Source organism: Taudactylus pleione, unplaced genomic scaffold (assembly GCF_031769625.1).
Source record: "Taudactylus pleione unplaced genomic scaffold, aTauple2 ptg000314l, whole genome shotgun sequence".
NCBI lineage: Eukaryota > Metazoa > Chordata > Amphibia > Anura > Myobatrachidae > Taudactylus > Taudactylus pleione.
Window position 1 is genome coordinate 8,488,428 of NW_028284715.1, and position 22,757 is coordinate 8,511,184.

The 22,757-nt window shown below is 48.7% G+C and overlaps 1 protein-coding gene across 2 annotated transcripts in view; it reads left to right on the top strand.

The window, feature by feature from the left end:
• RRM2B (ribonucleotide reductase regulatory TP53 inducible subunit M2B) overlaps positions 1-21,166 on the top strand; it is a 38,096-nt gene extending 16,930 nt beyond the window's left edge. The window contains exons 6-9 of one of the 2 annotated variants that reach the window (XM_088442600.1): positions 1,713-1,846; positions 3,857-3,961; positions 11,122-11,235; positions 18,274-21,166. In XM_088442600.1, the coding sequence (XP_088298726.1) occupies positions 1,713-1,846; positions 3,857-3,961; positions 11,122-11,235; positions 18,274-18,426 (506 nt within the window). In that variant the 3' untranslated portion in view covers positions 18,427-21,166. The remainder of the gene's footprint in view (positions 1-1,712; positions 1,847-3,856; positions 3,962-11,121; positions 11,236-18,273) is intronic. The other variant, XM_088442601.1, reaches the window with a different exon arrangement.
• The last annotated feature ends 1,591 nt before the right edge of the window (positions 21,167-22,757 follow it).

The window sequence follows — 22,757 nt, forward strand, 5'->3', positions numbered from 1 at the left end:
GTCCTAACTATATTTATATGTAATATTACGTCGATTTAAAAACAAAACAAACAAACACATATCAATTGTTTCAAAAAGCAAAACATTTCTTATGCTGCATACACACGTAAAGATTTTCTGTCCAACCATCCGACTAGTTGATTGGTTGGAATGAAAATCTGGTAATGTATGGGAGTAACTGATGATCAGCAATTTGCTCCTAAATGCCAGAAAACAGGTGAAAATGGTCGTCAGACAAGTTTGTTAAATGTTTGATCTAAACAATTTGTTCAAACAACAGTTTTTGTCCATTTTCCAGCGTTTGGGAGCAAATTGCTGATTGTCATTTGCTTTCATACGTTACCAGATTTTCATTCCAACCAATCAGCTAGTTGGATGGTTGGACAGAAAATCTTTACGTGTGTATGCACCTTAATACCTCTTTTATACCAAAGTTCCGAGTCTGACCCGGAACTAAGCCCTTTCAGACTGCGGCACTGACCCAGGATATTCCCGAGTCGGCGCCGCTCACAACGGAGCCGGGTCTGCAGTGACCCGGCTCTTCCGGTGTTGCAGTGGACGCTTGGAGATGATGTCATCTCCAATCGGGCGGCACGCGGCACGATCTGGGTCATTGTAACCCGGATTGCGCCGTTTACACTGCAGGGTGGCACGGGAACGACCCGTGGCCAACGCTGAAAACTACTCGAGTTGGATCCCCGTGTCCCTGGACCCGGGTGGATCTATTTACACCAACAAAAATTAGTGATTCTGAACGTTTGCACGCTTGTGTACATGTATAGTTTATATTCTGGCCCTTACACACTTGAGACCACCAAAATTCACGTACTCATCATCTTGCGATTGGACTACCATAACCCCCTTCTCTCAGGTCTCCCTCACACTAGCCAACCCCTAATTTTATTCTTGACGCAGCCACATGTCTCATGTTCCTCTCTCGCTGTGCTGCCTCGGCCTCCTCCACTGCAACCAGCCTTACTGGCTCCCTGTCACACTCAGAATCTACTCCCTGCCGCTCTTTCTGCTCCTAATCTCACCGGCGCCTCACCTGGAAGGTTTTGTCTGGTGTGCCCATTGGCGTATCTATGTGCACACGGGCCCCTGGGTTCAGAGGGCCCATACTGCACACACTGCACCCATATAATTATTATACTTACCTCTCCCGTGTCAGCCGATACGGCAGACTGAAATCACTGAGAAATTGGTGCGATGCCCATTTTCCTTGTGATTTGCGTGTGCGCAGTAAAGATATCTGCAGGAACATAGCACAGACGCCATTTTCCCGGAGACTCTGGCACAATTTGCAAATAATCTGCAAATTGCGGGCAGCTGCTGGATTTAGCCTCTAGATTAAAAGCGGCAATAATTTTACCTGGTTTCGTCTTTTAAAATATTACCGCTTTAGATCTAGCATCCAAATCGCTGAAATCCTGCGGCTGCCTGCAATGTATAAGCTATTACATTTGCCCTGAGTATGAATGGGTTCGTGCAAAGATTTCACGCTTGTGCCCCCCCACAAGGAAGTAGAACACGTGGGATTTAAAGATAGAGCAAAGTTTTTGACAGTGATGTCCTGGATTCCTGTTTAGTGAGCTCTAGTGTCAATACCTCCTATATAGCAGCATCCCTTCGTGTAACTTAGAGCTAGGTTTGTCTTGAATAGAGACGGGACTTCCCGATGTAGAGTAAGAATTGTATTGCGTTAATGACAGGAGAGAGAGTCGTGGCGTTCGCTGCTGTTGAAGGAATTTTCTTCTCTGGATCTTTTGCTGCTATTTTCTGGCTGAAGAAGAGAGGTCTGATGCCTGGTCTCACCTTCTCCAATGAGCTGATCAGCCGGGATGAGGTAAGGTCACGTGTGCATATAATATCTACGTTTACTCCTGACTTGCTTGTTGTTGCAAATTAAAATGACTCTTAACATATATTTTTATCTAAACCTTAAAAGGTGACTGTGTAAAAATAGTCCTGTTACAGGGCTTCACCTCGGCTCATTAATGCACACCCCCCAACATGATCCCTTCCACCCCAACATGATCCCTTCCACCCCAACATGATCCCTTCCAACCAACATGATCCCTTCCAACCAACATGATCCCTTCCACCCCAACATGATCCCTTCCACCCCAACATGATCCCTTCCACCCCAACATGATCCGTTCCACCCAACATGACCTCTTCCACCCAACATGACCTCTTCCACCCATGACCTCTTCCACCCAACATGACCCCTTACACCCAACATGATCCCTTCCACCCAGCATGATCCTTTCCACCCAGCATGATCCCTTCCACCCAGCATGATCCTTTCCACCCAATATGATCCCTTCCATCCAACATGACCCCTTCCACTCCACATGATCCCTTCAACTGAACATGACCTCTTCCACCCAACATGATGATTCCCACCCAACATGACCCCTTCCACCCAACATGACCCCTTCCACCCAACATGATCCCTTCCACCCAACATGTCCCCTTCCACTCCACTTGATCCCTTCCACCCCACATGACCCCTTCCACCCAACATGATGATTCCCACCCAACATGACCCCTTCCACCCCAACATGATCCCTTCCACCCCAACATGATCCCTTCCACCCAACATGACCCCTTCCACTCCACATGATCCCTTCCACTCCACATGATCCCTTCCTCCCAACATGACCCCTTCCACCCAACATGACCCCTTCCACTCAACATGACACATCTGCATATAAGATCTGCCTTTACTCCTGACTTGCTTGTTACAAATGAAAGCTACTCTAAACCTTAAAAGGTGACTGTGTAAAAGATATTCCTGTTACATGGCCTCACCTCGGCTCATTAATGCACACCCCCCAACATGATCCCTTCCACCCCAACGTGACTCCTTGCACCCAACATGATCCCTTCCGCCCAACATGATCCCTTCAACCCACGGTCATCCTTATCCATCATCATTAATATTGGGACTTACATCCACTCCATACTAGGTGCAAAAGATCCACCAAAAATGTTGCCCCCATTTTCATCTGCATGCTCCAAACCTGCACGGAATTCGCCCTACACACCCACGACATTCCCACAAGAAGGTTCTGTTCCATGACTATGCACTGTAACAGTCCAATTGCCACCTAGAAACGCCCATTTCACACAAAGAGAGATCCGTCCATGTGCGTATGCATGCTACAGCCCATGCACAGTCTGCGATTGCTTTTTGCGGCGCCAGTGCAGTTGCAGATATTCACAGGATCCGTCCGCACTTGGGCTTGGGTCTAGTTTTGGGCCATTGTGTGCTTGCAATCTAATAGTGTCACAGGGCATTGAAAAGAAAGTTGTGTAGTATGAAAAGTAGCTGGTCTGCCTGGCTGCTAGTTTTTCTGTAACGCGTTTCAGGGGTGAATGCTTCCCCCTTCCTCAGAAAATTTGTACATTGTTTCTAATATTTTCAGTCACGGCTCTTAAGACAGAGATCCTCTCTCATTGCCGTTTGAGAAATTTCCACCCCAGTAGGTGAGATGATCTTCAGCTCAGGCCATTTGAGCTATCATATGAGTGGATAGGAAGTAAGATATTTTTTAATGATGTTTTCTTTTCTCACATCTCTGTTGCAGGGTAATATTTTTTTTTAATCTTCGAATGCAGATGAGTTGCTGTAGTGGGGAAGGTTGTATTTAGCTAGCGGGGGACTGGTGCTCAATAGAAATTCTGTAACCCGTAGCAACCAATCACTTCTTATTTACATTTTTAATTGTAACGAGAAAAAAACTAAACTGTATGTTTTATAAGTTTAGCCTATGTCATAAGTATGTTTTATAGGTTTATAGTTTCAGCTTATGCTGTAACTAAAATACTTGTCATTGTGGGTCTGCAGGGTCTTCATTGTGATTTTGCGTGTTTGATGTTTCATTACTTGGTGAACAAACCCACCCAACAGAGAGTCACCGAGATCATTGTCAGCGCCGTGAGAATAGAACAGGTAATGTGTAGGAATTCATATTAAATGTTGCCTTTGTGTAGGAATACAAATAACTGGCATTGTTGTGTGAAAGGGAGGTACAGATAGGTTGGGTACGGGACACTTGTCGGTCAGTATCCTAACCCTCTCCCTACCACTAACCCTACCTCCCTGGTGCCTAAACCTAACCTCCCCCCCTAGTGCCTAAATCTCCCCTCCCCGCAGCCTAAACGTAACCTTCCCCCTTAGTGCCTAACCCATAACCCCAGTACTTACTGTCGGGATGCCGGCTTCAGGATTCTTTGTATTCTGGCGCCGGCTTTCTAAGTTTCGCCATCCAAACTGTCGGGATTTTGACCGAATCCCTGACAGATTTACAGACTACTCTTGTGTGTTATTCTGGAAGTAGAAACAAAGGAGGCAGCCAATTTATAGACTGGGCAGATGTTCTTGAGAGTACAAGCTGTCTATTTATTATGAAACTAGTGATCATACTGAGGCATGAGGTACAGAACTATGCGTTCCAGTGAACATATGATTGTGTTAATGAGACCGTGAATAATCATTGCCTTTTTTGGGTTTACATAAGGGAGTGCACAATATATGAGAATGGTGCATACCTCCCATATTGTGGATACATAGAGGAGAGGAATCATATAGAAGCTTCGGATTCACTTCCCTGTGTCCCGATAACCATTTAATTTATGACCTTGCATCCCTTATCCATACTGCTGTCTTGTTTGAATGATTGTCATTGTTTGCCATAGCCAATTATTGCATTAATGTTTATGCAGAGTATTTTATATGCTGATTATTTGTAATAAACATTATTTCTACTTCAGGGTCCATAGGGGTCCACAGGGTGACCTTGGGGTATAGCTGGATCCTGGATCCTCGGGCACCACGGAGTTAAAGCTTTTAGCTGCTCCCAGGATGCACTTGGGTCCAACCTCCCCTATACCCCGCCCCCGAGCCACAGGCACCTCAGTTTAAGATGGTGCCCTGCGGGGGGGGCTGCAGGAGCAGCCCCCTAAAGCTTTTTTATTTAACTAGATTAAATTAATTTTTTTACTTTTTTAGTTTTTTTCTCCAGAGCGGCAGCGATGGGCTGTCTGTACAGACACCCACGCTGCCGCTCCTTCTCCCTGCTGGCGCCGCGACGCCAGCACTGAACTGGGGATCGCGGCGGGGGAAGCCAGAGTCTGTACTAGCCGGACTCTGGTTTCCCCCGGGACTGCTGCCGGAGACGCCGGGGAGATCAAGGTTCCTTTTAAATGCAGTCCCATGCCCCCGGTCTAGGGGACAGACCGGGGGCGCTAGCAGTGGCGGCGGGCCCCCCCTCCGGCGGAGGCATACCCCGCCAGACCACTAGACCACCAGGGTAAATAAACGGCAAGCGGGATGCCGGCAACCCGGGGGTTAAATTTGCTAGCCAGGGGAGGAAGCCTTCCCTGTCTAGCGGGTCCTCCCCTCAGCTCAGCGCGCTTTTCAGCACGCAGTCTGGCGTCGCTGAGCTGCAGACTTTCGGCCACTCCTCCTCTGAGGTCTCCAGCAGCCATTTTCTCCAAGTGGCAGCGCAGATCTTCAGGGAGCACGCGGACCGGTCCCCCTGTGTACCTCTCCCCTGCAAAAGGACAGTGTACACAGCACTATAGCCCTCCCAGACACTGAATCTGGGAGGTTGATTGTAGTGGAAAGGTGCAGTGAATATATCTTCCTGCATGGTATGTGACTTTTGCTAGTGCTGCCTGTCTGTGTCTTTTTTCTACTTACTGTCAGCCTATACCTATCCCTTTCCTTCTCCTACAAGCCCTACAGGTGTGCGGGGGAAGGGTGTTTCTACTGACCTCACTTATATAGATCACGTATTTGTGAGGTCCGTCACATACAGTTGTGTGCTACACAGTGCCATATTGGGGGCTGTTGTCCAGCACACGGGTGAGTGCGCACGTTTTCTTCCTAAGTCATGTCTGAGGAGGAGATTGAGCACTCCGGGGCTCCGGTATTGTTCTCCTGCAGGCGCTGTTCTGCAGGAGTGGATAGGGAGGATTTGTCACAGGACGGCCTGTGCGGACGGTGCCAGGCGGTCCCTGGTATGTCTAAACCTCCTATGTCGCAGGAGCCACCATGGGCGATGTTTTCCCAGGTGCTGGTGTCCATCGCGGACCGTCTGTCGGTCCCGACTGCCGCCCCTACTAGGGCGTTGCCCCAGCCTGCCATCCCCCATTCCCCGGGTGTCCCACAATTATTGCAGACTCCCCCGGGGTCTCAGCCTGTTGGTCCCTATGCGGGGTTGCCAATGTATATACAGTCCACCCCTGTGGCGCAGCAGGCTGTGGTGCCGTTTCAAGCTCCTGGGGCAGCTCCTCCACCCTGGGTGGATGCGCTTTCCCACACTGTCCAAGATTTGGCGGCAGTCGATGTTGCGCAGTGACGTGCCCTCCAGGGCGCCTAAACGCACAGTTATGGCGCAGGCTGCGCACTTTTCGGACTCTGAGGGGTCCTCGGATGATGGTGAGGTGCAGGATGACTCAGCCTCAGATGCCTCAGTCCAGGAGTTAGACACTAAGTCTTCCATCAATGTGCGGGCTCTGGTTAGGGCGGTGCGGGCCATTCTTCTGATTGAGGATGAGGCACCCGCTCCCAAGTCGAGGTATCCTAGCTTTAAACAAGCTAAGGTTCCTTCTGCAGCGCTCCCCTTGTCTGATCAGTTGACTGATCACATGGCGGTGGCCTGGCAGACGCCCAGTAAGCGATTCCTGCCACAGAAACGCTTGGCGTCCAATTATCCATTTCCGGAAGCGCATTGTAAGAAATGGGAAACTCCGCCTGCGGTCGATTCCCATGCAACACGCCTCATCAGGAGTGCTACTTTGCCATTGCCGTCTATATCCTCGCTGAAGGATCCTACGGACAGAAGGTGGAGACTGGTCTAAAATCTATTTATTCTCTCTCAGGGGCTGTAGCCCGGCCGTCCATGGCCATCTCCTGGGTGGAAAAGGCCATTGAGGGGTGGGCCAACGCCTTGGAGGACACGTTTACGGATGAAGCTCCGGATGTCCAGAGGGCGTTGTTAGGACAGATGAGAGATGCCGCCTCCTACATTGGAGAAGCATCTTTGGATGCTAGCCTGCTGACCTCTAGGGTTTCGGCGGCAGCAGTGTCTGCTCGCAGATCCTTGTGGTTGAGGTCTTGGAGAGCAGACGCGGATTCAAAGAAAGGCTTGGAGGCCTTACCTTTTAATGGAGAGTTACTATTCGGTCCGGACCTGGACAAAATAGTAGATACCCTGGCAAAATCCAAGTCAGCCTTCCTCCCTTCAGCTGCTACACCTGCTAAGGTCCGGAGCTCGGCCTTTCGTTCCTTTCGGGTTCAGGGCAAGGCAAAGGGTCAGTCCTTCCCGAGGCAGTCCGCACCCAAGACCGCCTCAAAGCCAAAGAAGCAAGCCTGGAGTCCTAGGCGCCCTTCTTCCAAGCAAGAAGATAAGCCTTCTGCGTGATGGGACGGGCCTCCCTCTGGGGGACCCCAGAGTAGGAGGCCGACTTCTTCAATTCGCCCAGTGCTGGCACAATACCATCATGGATGCCTGGGTGCGAGAAGTGGTCTCCCAGGGGTACGCCCTGTCTTTTCGGCACAGGCCGCCTCGCCAGTTTTTTTGCACAAGTCCTTCTCAGGACAAAACCAAGGCCTTGCAGGTTCAGGAAGCCATAGAGGCCTTGCTGACGGCGGGGGCATTATACCCGTACCACAGTCTCAACGTGGGATGGGGTATTACTCTACGCTGTTTCTGGTGCAGAAACCCAATGGCTCTCATCGCCCCATCTTCAATTTGAAGTCCCTGAACAGGTTTCTCAGGGTTCCCAAATTCAGGATGGAAACTTTGCGTTCCATCATTCTGGCGATGGAACCGGGGGATTATATGGTCTCCCTGGATATCCAGGACGCCTACCTCCATGTGTCTATAGCAACATCGCACCAACGGTTTCTGCGGTTTGCTATTCTCCACAACCACTACCAATTCAGGGCTCTACCCTTTGGTCTCTCCACGGCACCAAGGGTATTTACCAAGGTGATGGCGGTCATGGCGGCTCACCTTCGGAGCCAGGGGATACGGCTGCTACCGTATCTAGATGACCTCCTCTTGCTGGCGAGCTCCCCGGAGGTACTGATCCAGCATCTCCACCTGACGGTCGCTTGTCTACAGGCGCACGGCTGGTTGATCAACTGGAAGAAGTCCTCCCTCATCCCATCACAGCGGATGGTTCATTTGGGGGCCCTGCTGGACTCTCGTCAGCAACGGATTTTTCTGACTCCAGAGAAGGTCTCCTCCTTACAGCTGCGAATTCACAGTTGTCTGAGCTGATTCTTTCGGAATGGAACGGATTGCCACACAGGATCCGCTCTCAGATGCTGGTGTTGTCCTCGGAGGTGCGTCTGTCACTAGCCTGGTGGCTGCAGACGGCTCATCTCCTCGAGGGGCGCCCCCTTTGGATCCCGGAATGGGTTCTGCTCACGACAGATGCCAGTCTCCGGGGTTGGGGGGCGGTGACAGGCTCCTTGTCACTTCAGGGTCATTGGTCGGCGGACGAAGCGATTGTTCCCATCAACATCCTGGAACTGCGGGCAGTATACAGAGCCCTGCAGTCGTCCGGCACCGCTCTTCACGGAAGGGCCGTTCAGGTGCAGTCAGACGGTGGCGTAAATCAATCACAAGGGAGGGACTCGCAGTCGAGCTGCGATGTCGGAGGTGTCCCGCTTGGGCTTGGGCGGAGCGCTATCTTCCAGCTCTCTCGGCAGTCTTCATCCCGGGAGTCCTCAATTGGGAGGCAGACTTCCTCAGCCGTTACGACGTGCATCCCGGGGAATGGTCGCTTTATCCAGAGGTATTCCAACTACTCGTGGACAAGTGGAGGCTGCCAGAGCTGGACCTGTTGGCGTCCCGTCACAATCACAAGCTGCCCGTGTACGGGTCAAGGACAAAGGATGCAGGCGCAAGTCTGATAGACGCGCTGTCGGTGAGATGGCTGTTTCAACTGGCTTACTTGTTCCCTCCGATATCTCTGCTGCCTCGGGTCCTGCGCAAGTTCAAACAGGACGGAGGCACACTGATCCTGGTGGCCCAGAAGGCCGTGGTACTCCGATCTGCGGAGCCTGTCCATCGACGCTTCGTACCTCCTACCTCAACGGCGGGACCTGTTGTCTCAGGGGCCCTGTCTTCACCCGGATCTGGGTTGACTATCTTTGATGGCGTAGCTCTTGAGACAGCCGTCCTGAGGTCTCGGGGCTTTTCTAGCTCCGTTATTACCACCATGCTGAGGGCGCGCAAGCCTGCTTCCGCGAGGATCTATCACAGAGTGTGGCACACTTACTTTCAGTGGTGCGAGGCCAGAAAATATGATCCCCAGGTGTTCCGGGTTTCGCGTATTCTGGCTTTCCTTCAGTCGGGTTTGGACTTAGGATTACGTCTTTCCTCACTGAAGGTGCACGTGTCTGCTCTGTCGGTGTGGTTCCAGCGCAGGATTGCTGCTATGCCGGACGTACACACCTTTTTCCAGGGTGTTTTAAGAATCCAGCCTCCCTTTGTGCCACCTGTGGCCCCGTGGGATTTGGCGGTGGTTCTTCGGGCCTTACAGGGTCCGCCTTTTGAGCCCTTGGAGTCAGTGGAGCTCAAGTGGCTAACTTTTAAAACTGTTTTCCTCTTGGCAATTGCTTCTGCCAGGAGGGTTTCAGATTTGGGGGCGCTTTCTTGTCGTCCCCCTTTTCTGATTTTTCATCAGGACAGAGCGGTGCTTCGCACTCGTCCTGATTTCCTGCCTAAGGTGGTTTCCAGGTTCCACATTAATCAGGAAATTGTTGTACCAGCCTTTCAGTCGCCTGATCTTTCGGCTGGGGAGACTTCCTTAGACGTTGTCCGTGCACTCCAGGTTTATGTGGACCGGACTAGTTCTGTGAGGAAGTCGGATTCTTTGTTTATCCTCTTTGGTTTTCACAAGAGGGGTTGGCCTGCCAACAAACAGACTCTAGCCCGTTGGCTTCGTTCTGTTATTATTGAGGCTTATATGCAGGAGGGTTTACCTGTTCCAGCCTCTGTTAAGGCTCATTCCACTCGGTCTGTGGGCCCTTCTTGGGCTGCTAGCCGTGGCGCCTCTGCTGTTCAGCTATGTAAGGCGGCCACCTGGTCTTCCATTCAGACCTTTTTGAGGTTCTATGCGTTTGACACCTTTGCCTCACAGGATGCATCCTTTGGGCGCTGGGTTCTCCTATCAGCACAGGAGCGTCCCCGCCCTTAGTTGGACTGCTTTGGGACATCCCCAAGGTCACCCTGTGGACCCCTATGGACCCTGAAGTAGAAAACAAGAGATATGGTAAGAACTTACCTTTGTTATCTCTGTTTCTACGAAGTCCATAGGGTCCACAGGGCACCCGCCCTGACGCACCTGGCTTCATATGGGCTCTGTGACTGGTCACCGGTTTTCCGTCTCCCATTTCTGTGAGTATGGTTCTTGTGTGTTCCAGTCTTCCTTCTCTCTGTTTCGTCTCCTCCTCCAGCCTGGGCTGCTTACCAACTGAGGTGCCTGTGGCTCGGGGGCGGGGTATAGGGGAGGTTGGACCCAAGTGCATCCTGGGAGCAGCTAAAAGCTTTAACTCCGTGGTGCCCGAGGATCCAGGATCCAGCTATACCCCAAGGTCACCCTGTGGACCCTATGGACTTCGTAGAAACAGAGATAACAAAGGTAAGTTCTTACCATATCTCTTGTTATTATATTAACTATGGTCACTTATTCAAACTAGCGATCCACTTTCGTTTGGAATGTCCATTATCATTTACACTTACAGTATATATAAGAACAAGAACCCTATTCCACTATAGGTCCCACTTAAAGTGGCAATATTTATGATTTGTAACCCGGGGGCACTTTAAAACATAAATTAAAATGGTGGGTCACGTTAGTTTCTCTTTATCAAAATGTATGCCCCCATCGTACTCAACAAATGATTGTTCCAATTTCAATATTGTGTACAAATCCTATTTAATATACCTACTAGTCATCGTAAACACACAGAGAACAATAAAGTAATTAATTAAAGTATATTTTTCATTACTCAGTGAAATGTGAAGAACCCTTGCTGTAATTGGCACATTGTCTACCTTACCACCATTGCTATGTCCTTCTCTCCAGGAGTTCCTAACGGAAGCTTTACCTGTGGATTTAATCGGGATGAACTGCAGGCTGATGAAGACGTATATAGAATTTGTAGCAGATCGGCTGCTGGGGGAACTGGGGTTTCCGAAGGTAAAGGAGGCAGTATACTAATTAAAACACAGGAATCGTGAATGGATTAGTTTATGTTCCAGAGTTACGTTACACAAGGTTATCTATATGGTTTTCTACTTCAGGGTCCATAGGGTATCCACAGGATACCTTGGGGTATAGGTGTGATGTCAGTCATCGGGCACCATAGAGTTAAGCTTTCAGCCTCCCAGGATGCACTAGGGTCCCCCTCCTATACCCCGCCCCCGAGCCAAGGCATCTCAGTTTAGTTTCTTGCCCGGCTAGAGTCGGGTGCACCTGTTGGAGTGGGGGCTAAGAAGAGCCCCTGAAGTTTTCTACATGCAGCTGTGGCTGCACATCTGGAAGTACAACATGGACAGTCAGTCCTGACGTCCATGCTGTCTTCCCTACACCCCCGCCGGTACCAGAACGCCTGTACCGATCCGGGGATGCTGGTGAGCATCTGGGGTCACAGCTAGCGGTGACCCCAGATGTTCCGGACCATGGCCGGAATCAAGGGAGACAGCAAGGTAAGCAGCGGGGTCCCGCGGTGGGTCCCTGCTGTTACATGGTCCAGAGTCCCCAGGCAGGGGGCTCCCTGGGGACTGGCTGCAGGGTGGAGCCAGGTATATAACCTGCGCTTCCACTACCCCCCTGGGACAGCGGACTGCAGCAGAGCGGTAGCGCTGCGGCATCCTAGGAGTTAAATGCATGCCAGGGGAGCGCGCCTTCCCTGTCTCACAGCCGGCGCCTCCCCCGCTGCACACAGCCCTCTCTGCAACACGCCGACTGGCCCTGTGGCAGCGCTCCTCCCCCAGGCCAACCTCCTCTCTGCTCCTCGGCGGCCATCTTCAAGAACGCATGGTGAACGCTGCTGGAAGTCTGGACGGAGGCATCGTGGTCTGGGTCCCCCCGCATACCTCTCCTCCGCTGTGGTCAGGTCTGTGTATGCAGCGCTGTGTCCTACCAGACTCTGTGTCTGTGTAGTTGATTTATCAGCGCTGGTTAGTGCAGGAATTGAGTTTCTTTGCATTGTATGTGACTGTGCTAGCGCTGCTGCCTGTACTTTCCATTTCTGACTGTCAGCCTTATTTCTGTCCCTGTTCTTTCTGCTAAAGCCCTTGCGGTGCGGTGCGGTGCTGCAGGGTGGTCTCTCACCTTTTTAAAACAATTGGTGAGAGGGGTCACATACTTTCTACCATCATGTCTGAAAGTGACTTTCCTCTCCGGCTACAGTGTACTACGTGTAAAGTACCTTTAGCGGAGGGGGAGGGTAGCGCGGAGGGCCTCTACCGGCAGTGTTTGTCAATGGCGCGGCCTATTACGGTTACAGCACCGGTACAGGAGCCGCCCTGGGCTTGTTTCGCTCAGGCGCTTACAACCTTAGTGGGCCAGTTAGCTCCGCAGCCCGCGTTTACGCAGATGGCACATCTGCAATCCCAGCAATCAGTGGTGTCGTCACCCATGCAGGGTTTCCCAAGACAATTAGTGGTACCCCGCAGTCTCCCTATTTCCCCTCTCCCGGTTTCTCAGGAGCCGGCGTGTGTTAACTCCTTGACGAGTTCTGTACAGCACTTGTCGGATGTGTTGCTAGGGGAGGCTGTGATGCGGCCACATAAACGGCCGGTGGCGTCTCTGTCGGCTCCTTATGAGGATGACAAAGGGACGTCTGATGATGGGGAGATTCTGGATCCTTACGATCAGGAACCTCTCCATACTAAGGACGCAGACGCTAGGTCCAAGGTGTATATTCCTGGACTTATTCGGGCAGTCCGCACAGCCTTGGTGATTGAGGACGAAGTTCCCCCAGCGGCTAAATCCAAGTATTCCTTTTTTAAAGATGTGAAGGGTGACGCCACAGTCTTTCCTCTTTCGGGTCAATTGGTGGTCCATTTAGAGGAGGCGTGGAAACAGCCTGGCAAGCGATACCAGCCGCAGAGGCGCCTGGCGGTGGCTTATCCGTTCGCAGATAATTATTTTGCTAAGTGGGAATCCCCTCCACAGGTGGATTCTCATGTGACACGTCTTGTCCGTAGTGCCACATTACCAATGCCATCCATGTCCTCCCTTAAGGATGCTACGGACCCCAAGGTGGAGATCTGCCTGAAGTCCGCTTATTCCCTTGCGGGGGGGGGGCAGCGCGGTCGGCTATGGCCATTTGGTGGGTTGCCAGAGCTATGGAGCGCTGGGTGGATTCGTTGGAGGCGTCCTTCGATTCCGGCTGAACAGGCGGAGTTGATTGATAATCTCCGTGATTCGGCCACTTATATCAACGAGGCGGCCTTAGACATTAGTACCCTGGTGTCTCGAATTTCTTCAGCAGCGGTGGCTGCTCGTCGCACCTTGTGGTTGCGATCCTGGAAGGCGGATGCTGATTCCAAAAAGGGTTTGGAGGCGTTGCCCTTTAACGGAGAAGTTCTCTTTGGTCCAGATCTGGACAAGATTGTAGCCACACTGGCGGCAGCCAAGTCGGCATGTCTCCCGTCGGCCGCTGTTCCTTCTGGTTCAGGACCATCGTCCTTTCGGTCGTATAGGGCACAGGGCAGGCCCAAACCACAGTCTTTTCCCCGACAGGCTGGTCCCAAGAAATCGGCCAAGCCCCGGAAGCAGGCCTGGAGTACCAGACGTCCGGCCCCTAAGCCAGATGACAAGCTTGCGGCCTGACGGTCCGGGCCTCCCTTTGGGGGATCCCAAAGTGGGAGGCCGCCTGCTGCAGTTCGCCCGGTGTTGGTCGGTCACCACGACAGACACTTGGGTTCTCGAGGTGGTCTCCCACGGGTATGCCCTCTCTTTCCGGCACAGACCCCCGGCTCGATTTTTCACCACGGGTCTACCATCAGACCGGAACAAGGCCACGGAGCTGCGGAAGGTCTTGCACACTATGCTCCAGGCTGGAGTTATAGTGCCTGTTCCATTCTCCCAGAGGGGCCAGGGTTTCTATTCCAATCTCTTTTTGGTGCAGAAACCCAATGGGTCGTATCGTCCGATTCTCAACCTCAAAGCTCTCAACAAGTCTTTGCGGGTGCCGAAGTTTCGGATGGAGACCCTGCGGTCCATCATTCTGGCGCTGGAGCCTGGGAACTACATGGTGTCATTGGACATACAGGACGCTTACCTGCATGTCCCTATTCTTTTGCGCCATCAACAGTTCCTCAGGTTTGCAATCCGCAGCGACCACTTTCAGTTTCGGGCGTTGCCTTTTGGCCTGGCGACAGCACCGCGTGTGTTCACCAAGGTGATGGCGGTCATGGCGGCTTCTCTGCGGCTGCAGGGAGTCCGCATGTTGCCGTACTTGGACGACCTTTTATTAGTGGCAGGATCTCCGGAGCTCCTTCTGCGCCACTTGGACCTGACCATTGCACTACTGCAACGGCACGGCTGGTTAATAAACTGGCAGAAGTCCACTCTAATCCCGTCTCGGCAGATTCTGCACCTCGGAGCCTTATTGGTCTCGGGACAGCAAAGGATCTTTGTGACGGGGGAAAAGATCTCTGCTTTACAGTCGAGGGTGCGCAGTTGTCTGCACAGCCGCCGGATGTCTCTACACTCGGCGATGAGGTTACTGGGCTCCATGGTGTCGTTGTTCGACATGGTGGAATATGCCCAGTTTCACTCGAGACCTCTGCAGCACCTGATCCTGTCCAAGTGGAACGGGCTGCCTCAGTCTCTAAAATCCCAGACGATAGTGCTCACCCCGGAGGTTCGCCTGTCCCTTGCCTGGTGGTTACAGACTACCCATCTCAACAAGGGACGTCCGTTCTGGGTACCAAATTGGGTCCTGTTGACAACGGACGCCAGTCTTCGGGGCTGGGGAGCAGTTTCGGGTCCACACTTGTTCCAGGGCAGGTGGACTCCGACAGAAGCGGAGCTTCCAATAAATATCTTGGAACTCTGAGCGGTCTTCAATGCTCTCCAGCAGGCACATCGGGTTCTCCAGGGTCGCCCAGTGCAGGTCCAGTCGGACAACGCTACCACCGTGGCCTACATAAACCGGCAAGGAGGAACTCGAAGTCGGGCGGCTCTCGTAGAGGTGTCTCGGATCCTGGTATGGGCGGAGCGCAATATTCCGGCCATATCTGCTGTCTTCATCCCGGGAGTGCTAAATTGGGAGGCAGACTTTCTAAGTCGCCAGGACGTTCATCCGGGGGAATGGAGCCTGCACCCTGACGTTTTTAAACTGCTGGTGGACAAGTGGGGTCTTCCAGAGATCGACCTCATGGCGTCCCGACACAACAACAAGTTGCCGGTGTACGGGTCTCACACAAGAGACGAAAAGGCGTCTCTGGTGGATGCTCTGTCTGTCCGGTGGACGTTCCGGTTCGCTTACCTGTTTCCTCCGGCTTTCCTTCTTCCACGGGTAATCTGGAAATTCAAACAGGAAGGAGGGACGCTCCTGTTGATAGCTCCCGCGTGGCCCAGACGGCACTGGTTCTCAGACCTTCAGGGTCTGTCAGGATGCTTCCTTCGGGTGGCGGATTCTCCTTTCAGCACAAGAGCGTCCCCACCCTTAAAGGATACTGCTTTGGGACATCCCCAAGGTATCCTGTGGATACCCTATGGACCCTGAAGTAGAAAATATGAGATATGGTAAGAACTTACCTTTGTTATCTCTATTTCTACGAAGTCCATAGGGTTCCACAGGACTCCCGCCCTGTCGCACCTGTGCTGCAGATGGGCTTTGCTCTGGTCACCGGTTTTTCCGTCTCCCTCTGGTGAGAATGTGATTCTTGTGTGTATCCAGATCTTCTTTCTCTCTCTTCCTTCTCCTCCTCCGGCCTATGGCTTGGTACAAAACTGAGATGCCTTGGCTCGGGGGCGGGGTATAGGAGGGGGACCCTAGTGCATCCTGGGAGGCTGAAAGCTTAACTCTATGGTGCCCGATGACTGACGTCACACCTATACCCCAAGGTATCCTGTGGAACCCTATGGACTTCGTAGAAATAGAGATAACAAAGCTAAGTTCTTACCATATCTCATATTTTTACAATTCTTGCTGTTCTGTATTATTTTGGGGGAAAAAAAACTATTAAATAAAAATAAATAATTATGCCCTTTACTGGACATAAGTATGGAGAAGTTGCCCATAGCAACCAATCAACTTCAAGGTAACAGGTGCAGGGTGTGTGGTGCACACAGGCTCCTGGGGCAAGGGGGCCCTGCTGTGCCACACTCCCTGCGCCAGTATAGACCTCACTGGGTGAAAAGCAGCGCACCCCATCCCCCCATTGTAGCTTCTGCCATGCCCTTGCTATCTTCTGCGCAATCGCCATCTTTCTGAAAACACCCGATAGATGGCTGCTGGCAAAAGGTATGGGGGGAGGGGGGCTGCTGCAGACAGGCTTCCTGGGTGTTAATACGCCTCTGGTGCAAAAGTAGGAGTGGCTGGCTTTGAGCAATGGTTTTTACATCTGCGTTGTGCAATATTGGGCAGCACAGACGGTGTAATGGTTAGCATTACTGCCTCACAGCACTGAGGTCGTGGGTTCAATTCCCACCACAGCCCTAACTGTGCGGAGTTTGTATATTCTCCCTGTGCTTGCGTGGGTTTTCTCCGGGTACTCCGGTTTCCTCCCACACTCCAAAAATATATATACTGGTAGGTTAATTGGCTCCCAACACAAATTAACCCTAGTGTGCTCCACTGGGGCAGGGATGGATGTGAATGACCAAATATTCTTTGTAAAGCGCTGTGGAATATGTGTACGCTATATAAATAACTGGTAATAAATAAATAAAATATTTTGCGTCTTCCGATTAGTGGAGTTAGGCAGGTCAGCGTATTCCTTGCTGAGGGCAGACATGAAAGCTGCAAGTTATACACTCACCTACAAAACTAGATTTCATTTCATTACTGACTGAAATTCAAGGGGTGGTCAGAAGACTCATTTGGGGGAGGTCTCGGGTTTTCCAGAAGAACGCCCAAGATTTTTATCCCCATTAATGTATTTTATTTTTATGTGCCTTTGGAGGTGGCGAAAATGGAGTCTTGCGCAATACAGTAATTTCAGTAAAGCAGCCTTGCGAGCATCCCAGGCACGCTTTATACCAGAACGCACGTTTCTTCTCTGCACTTCAATCAGTCTGATAAATTAATTAAACACAAGTGACATATGTAGCTATATCCCCTCACTCCTGATTAATACAATAAGTAAGAAATTAAGATTTACCATGCGGTATTTTGAAGAGAACATAAAGTTGAAATAAATAAAGTGGGCGATCGTAAATACATAGTAGATGGGAGTTAGCGCCCCTTGCTTTGCCGATGGGCACACAACCAGTTTCACTCTGGAGGAACAGGTACATGTTGCATCACTTCCCAACTGGTGGAGATCAGTTCTCATCCTATTTTTAAGGTGGGAGCCTTTTGATCCGTCCAGCTACATTTCAGCAGAGGAGTGCACTGCTTTGCAGACTCCAGTCTTCCTGCCCCTCAAGGGAGGCCTCATGCCCTGTGTCAAGATGGTCCCAGAGGTCACTACTGAGCATGTGCAGGGGCCATCTTCTCTTTTGCTGTGTATAGTGACACAGAAGTCTCCTACTTAGCTCCTATATGAGAGACCCGATTAATACCTGCTTATAAAGCTACCCGTTTGCAGAATACACTCACCAACTGCTGAACTGTATGGAACTGCTCAAGCTCCGCTCCATCATCAGTGTGCATGTAATAGTGAGTATGGCTGTACCGACTATACTTCAGTAAACCAACGCCACTGGTTAAGTAACTGGGCTATTCATAGTTTGAGTCATCCACTGGTGTGTGCCTATATAACTGTGCAGTATCAACACCAGAATGACACATGCATTTAGTAAACTGATTGATTTGTCACCTAGACACCGCGGTGGCGGCCATACTGGGGGCTGATAAATCATTGATGCCACAGGTCCCTAGTGGTGAGATTGGCTGCAGTCTCATGGGTATTGATTTGGCTGATTGCAGGGAGGAAGTCACATAGATCACTGCATTGTGCTTATATGTAACATATACATATATATGCCTGACTGTCTATTATCATTAGAAGTTTTGCATACTTAGATCAGTGACCTTTGTCTTCATTCCAGGTATTTAAAGCCAAAAATCCCTTTGATTTTATGGAGAACATTTCTCTTGAAGGGAAAACCAATTTCTTTGAGAAGCGCGTGTCTGAGTACCAGCATTTTGCGATCATGGCACAGTCAGCGGACAATGTCTTTACCCTGGATGCAGATTTTTAATTGATTGGCGGAGCTGCTGGTGCGACATGTCTGAGAGGATGATATCGTCTCGGGGACAACACGGGAGAAGAAGTTAGGTCACTACAAATTCCTGTCCCCTTTATTTCATCGTACAGTAATTCCTCATCTGCCTCGGTCTACCCTCATGTCAGCAGAAGCTCCTGATCCTGTCAGTTGTGTCGACTCCATGAAGCATCATATACCCCTCAAAAAACTCGCTGTTATTGTACAATACAGTAATCACTGAGACTTACGGATGAATATACTGTAGTGTGAACTGCAAAATGATTTATTTATTCCCTCGCTGCATCAGGGGACATAGAACACAATAAATGTCACCCCTCCCCTTTACTCCTTCACAGCACGCAAAGCCGCCTAGTCTTGAAATTGTACTTGCTCAACTACGCACAACAAGCAGCCATTTTGTTGGCTGCACCAATCTACATCCTGATTATTTCTCAGGAACTAGTGACATTGCTGAGGTATTAAGTTACATTATTGTTTTACTATTCACTGATGATACCCATCTATTATATATGTCTGTTAGCAATTTGATATTTAATAAGCTATTTTTACAGAGCAAGTAAAGCCACTGTTTGACATTAATGTACAGTATGTACATATCAAATATTGTGTATTACTGAGCAGAAAAACATACATTAAATAGCTGTATTTATACTTATAAATGTCCACCACAGTCTCTCATTCCCCTGCAGCAGGTTGCCATGGTAATAGGTAGGTCATTTTCTGTAACTGCACAGGCACATCTGACTGACCGCTTGGCAGAAATGCCCAGAGAGTATTGGTTAATTCATACACAGGGGTGCTGTCACCTGCATCAGTTTCTATTAGATCTGAGTTAGATGTGATACTTTATATTTTAACAGAGCTGTAATGGAAAGCCAGATTATTGCTGGATAATGTTTTATGTACTATATATCTGAAAAGAGTAAAATGTAGGGGTTTAGTGGTCCTTTACATGCTTAAGCTACCTGATTATTTATTTCATCTAATAACGCAGGAATTCTCTCTTTAATGTATGTGTGCACTTTTCTAATCATCATTATTGTACCATGGATACAGGTCCACTTTGGAGCACAGTAGAAAAATTGCACTAGAACTGTTTTTAGCGCTCCATGACAAAGACACTGAGAAGTTCTGCAACACGCACAGTAATAATTCACAGTGGGCTGCACTTGACATTATTTATTAGCCTAATATATCCGGCACAGTTGAGGTAATATTGTTTCAAATCCATACCAACCAATCAGCAACAAGATGTTGTATGTCTACTGTATAGTAGAAACTCAAAGCTAAATTCTGATTGGCTTCTGTGGTTGTAATGCTGATTTGCACCTTTGAGCAGTGTTAATGATAACATAGTTAGTAGATAATTTCTGGTTCTCCAGAAATCCGAATCCACTCCAATTTCGTGAATTCGGATAGATCCGAGTCGCTGTTCTGATCTCCAGAGGCGATCCGGACACATCCGAGTCGCCGTTCTGGTCTTCCCACAACTCAGAAATACACATTTTAAATCCGTTTTGGATTGCAAATATCCCATAATTTTAGCTGTTTTAAAAAAATTTTTAGCTATTTTTTTTTTTAACAAAAGAACTCCAGATCCAGAACCAAAAAGACGAAGACACGGGGTTCAGCGCAAATATTAGTAATCTTACCTATTAAGAGTAGATGCCTTTTACAGCATTTTTATGGTAATATAATTTTAATTTTAGGGTAGCTACGACTATAACAACTATCGTCATATTACTTAAACCATCACTATCATTTTGCCGAAAAGAAGCACCTATCTGGTTTCTATATTCTTGTAAATACAGGAGCCTTTACTGTGTTTGCACTATTAAACCAACGTCACCCGGACTCATAGCTAAAATATGATATCAGACTGTGAAAGCTTCCTGCTTGTAGGGAACAGTTACAACCAAAGGAACCTTTTCACTCAATGAATGTGGCCTTCTGCTCCTTGGAAGGTTTATGTCATCCCTGAGCTCCCCTTAGGACACCTGCATTTACAGTTTGGCAGCTTTACCGCCCCAGTCAAACTCCACACCTGCCACAGTCCCAGGGCGGGTCGCGTGCATTGATCAACCACGTTGATCAAGTGAACAATTTCCTGCAAAATGAAGGGGTTTCATCTAAAATGACCTTTATCTGGCATTTGCTTTGCATCAAAAATTACCAGTACAAACGCCAATGAAACAATATGTGTAAGTTGCATTTTATTTTCATACTGGGAGTCACCAGATTTACCCAAATACAATCCCCAAAGTGCAAGCAAATGAAGCAGATGGCTTTCTGAAAAATGCAACGCTGACGCACACAAAATCGGGCTTGCATTTTCCTTACCCATTTTCATCCATAATACTAGTATTAAAAATGCTAGCTCATTGCACAAAATTGCCGAAAGTGGGTATGAAGCCTTAGTGTCCAGTGAGGCTATAGACTTATGCGCAAATGATTGTTTTTGCATGCCAGGAAACATTGTGAATGCTATCCCATACAAAACTGAACAGTATGGACGGTTTTTGTGCGAAAAGTATTGCCTAATTCTATGATAATGACAAATCACCAGAGCTTGTCCAGGTCTGGCAAAAAAAATAAAATGAAAATAATATGCGCATGCCAGTGAAAGCATTGCTCATTAAAGGTGGTCACAGGACCTTGTAGATATTTGCTTACAGTCAGACTCTAGTATAAAAAAAAAAAAAAAAATAAGAAAGTGGCATAAATATTTGGATATAAAAACTACTTCTCAGTAAATGTAATAAATAACATTGTGGTACATATAATAATTTTATTTAATAGAATATTTTTTGAGTGGAATTTTCCAATAAATGTAATAATATTTATTATTATGTATTATTTAATATTGAATTTCATACACTTGTATTAAAATGTATTATTTTATTGAGGATTAAAATTAAAACTACTTCAATACATTTTGTACATAATATATGGCTCAATTAATAATTTCATTACATTTTATTAATAGCATCATATTTTATTTGATGGTTAATGCATTTTTATGTTCTTAAATAAATTTTCAGGATTAATGGAATTATTCTTGATATTTCTATTAATTTTAAAAACTTTTTCACCAAATCTAAATATGTTTTCTGTTTTAAGAGATTTTTAAAATAGGATAATAAAATAGAATAATGAATATATGATCCATGGATCTGAGGCCCTGATTCAGAGCCGGACGCTCTGACAGACCGCTCGCTCTGAATCAGGGCCGTCCTTCCTGATTTTAGAGCAGCCTCCTGGCCGCTCGCATAGCTGTGGGTGACCACCCACAGCTATAGCGAGCGGCCAAAAGATGGTCGCGATGGTCAAGACCATTGCGACCATCGGGCTTGCGACGAGACCCTTGTGGTAGGGTCTCGTCTGCCGCAAGCCATGGAGTGCTTTTGGCTCTATCTGAGCCAAAAGCACTCCCACTGCTATCACTTGTGATGTCAGTGGGGGAGGCCCCAGACGGTAGGCGTTCCCATGGGAACGCCACCGTCTGGCCAGCCACGCCCCCGGCATGCCCACCAAAGGAGGCGTGCTGTCACTCACCATCGACAGCACGCCCCCTTTGTAGCGAGATCCATAGCGACGGCTTGCGCATGCGCACTGGCCCAAAATCGACCCGCTTATGAGCGCTCAGCGCTCGCGAGTGGGTCTGAATTAGGCCCTGAGTTTGAATCTCATTGTTTCAGAATCTTACAGCCAGCCTCAGATGGTAAGCAGAAATGAACTTGCCAAGGGGCACAATTTCACAAGTGATTGAGTAGGCTTCTCCTTCACAATCTATATTTTCTCTAGTATGTACATGCTAATTTGATAGGTAAAGCAACATTTTTTTTTATTTAAATAACCCCTTAAGTAATTTAGTCATCCACAATTTATTAAGTTATCCTTTATATACCACACCTCACCACAACTTAGATGCGATAACCCATTTTCTCTTTTTAATCCGCGGTCATGTGGTACACGATTGGTCTGTACTCAAAACATGTCTCCAGAAGCTCTCTTGCAATTCGAAACCGCGAAAACTATGAAGCCGAAAGTAGTAGTTTTCCCGTGATAGACGCGAAAACTAAATTATTGGGAGATTAGTGGAAATATCGCATCTAATTGGATACCCCCCATAGCATGCAATTTAGCAAATATAATCTATTCCTCGTTTTCACTTTTTTCAATAGATGCTTTTTTTTTTTTTTTTTAAAGTATGTTAATTTGTTGGGTCTAGTTCCACTTTAAATGAGAATAGAAAATGTTGTTGTATACAGCTGTGTTTTGCTTTTGATATTCTGAATTGCACT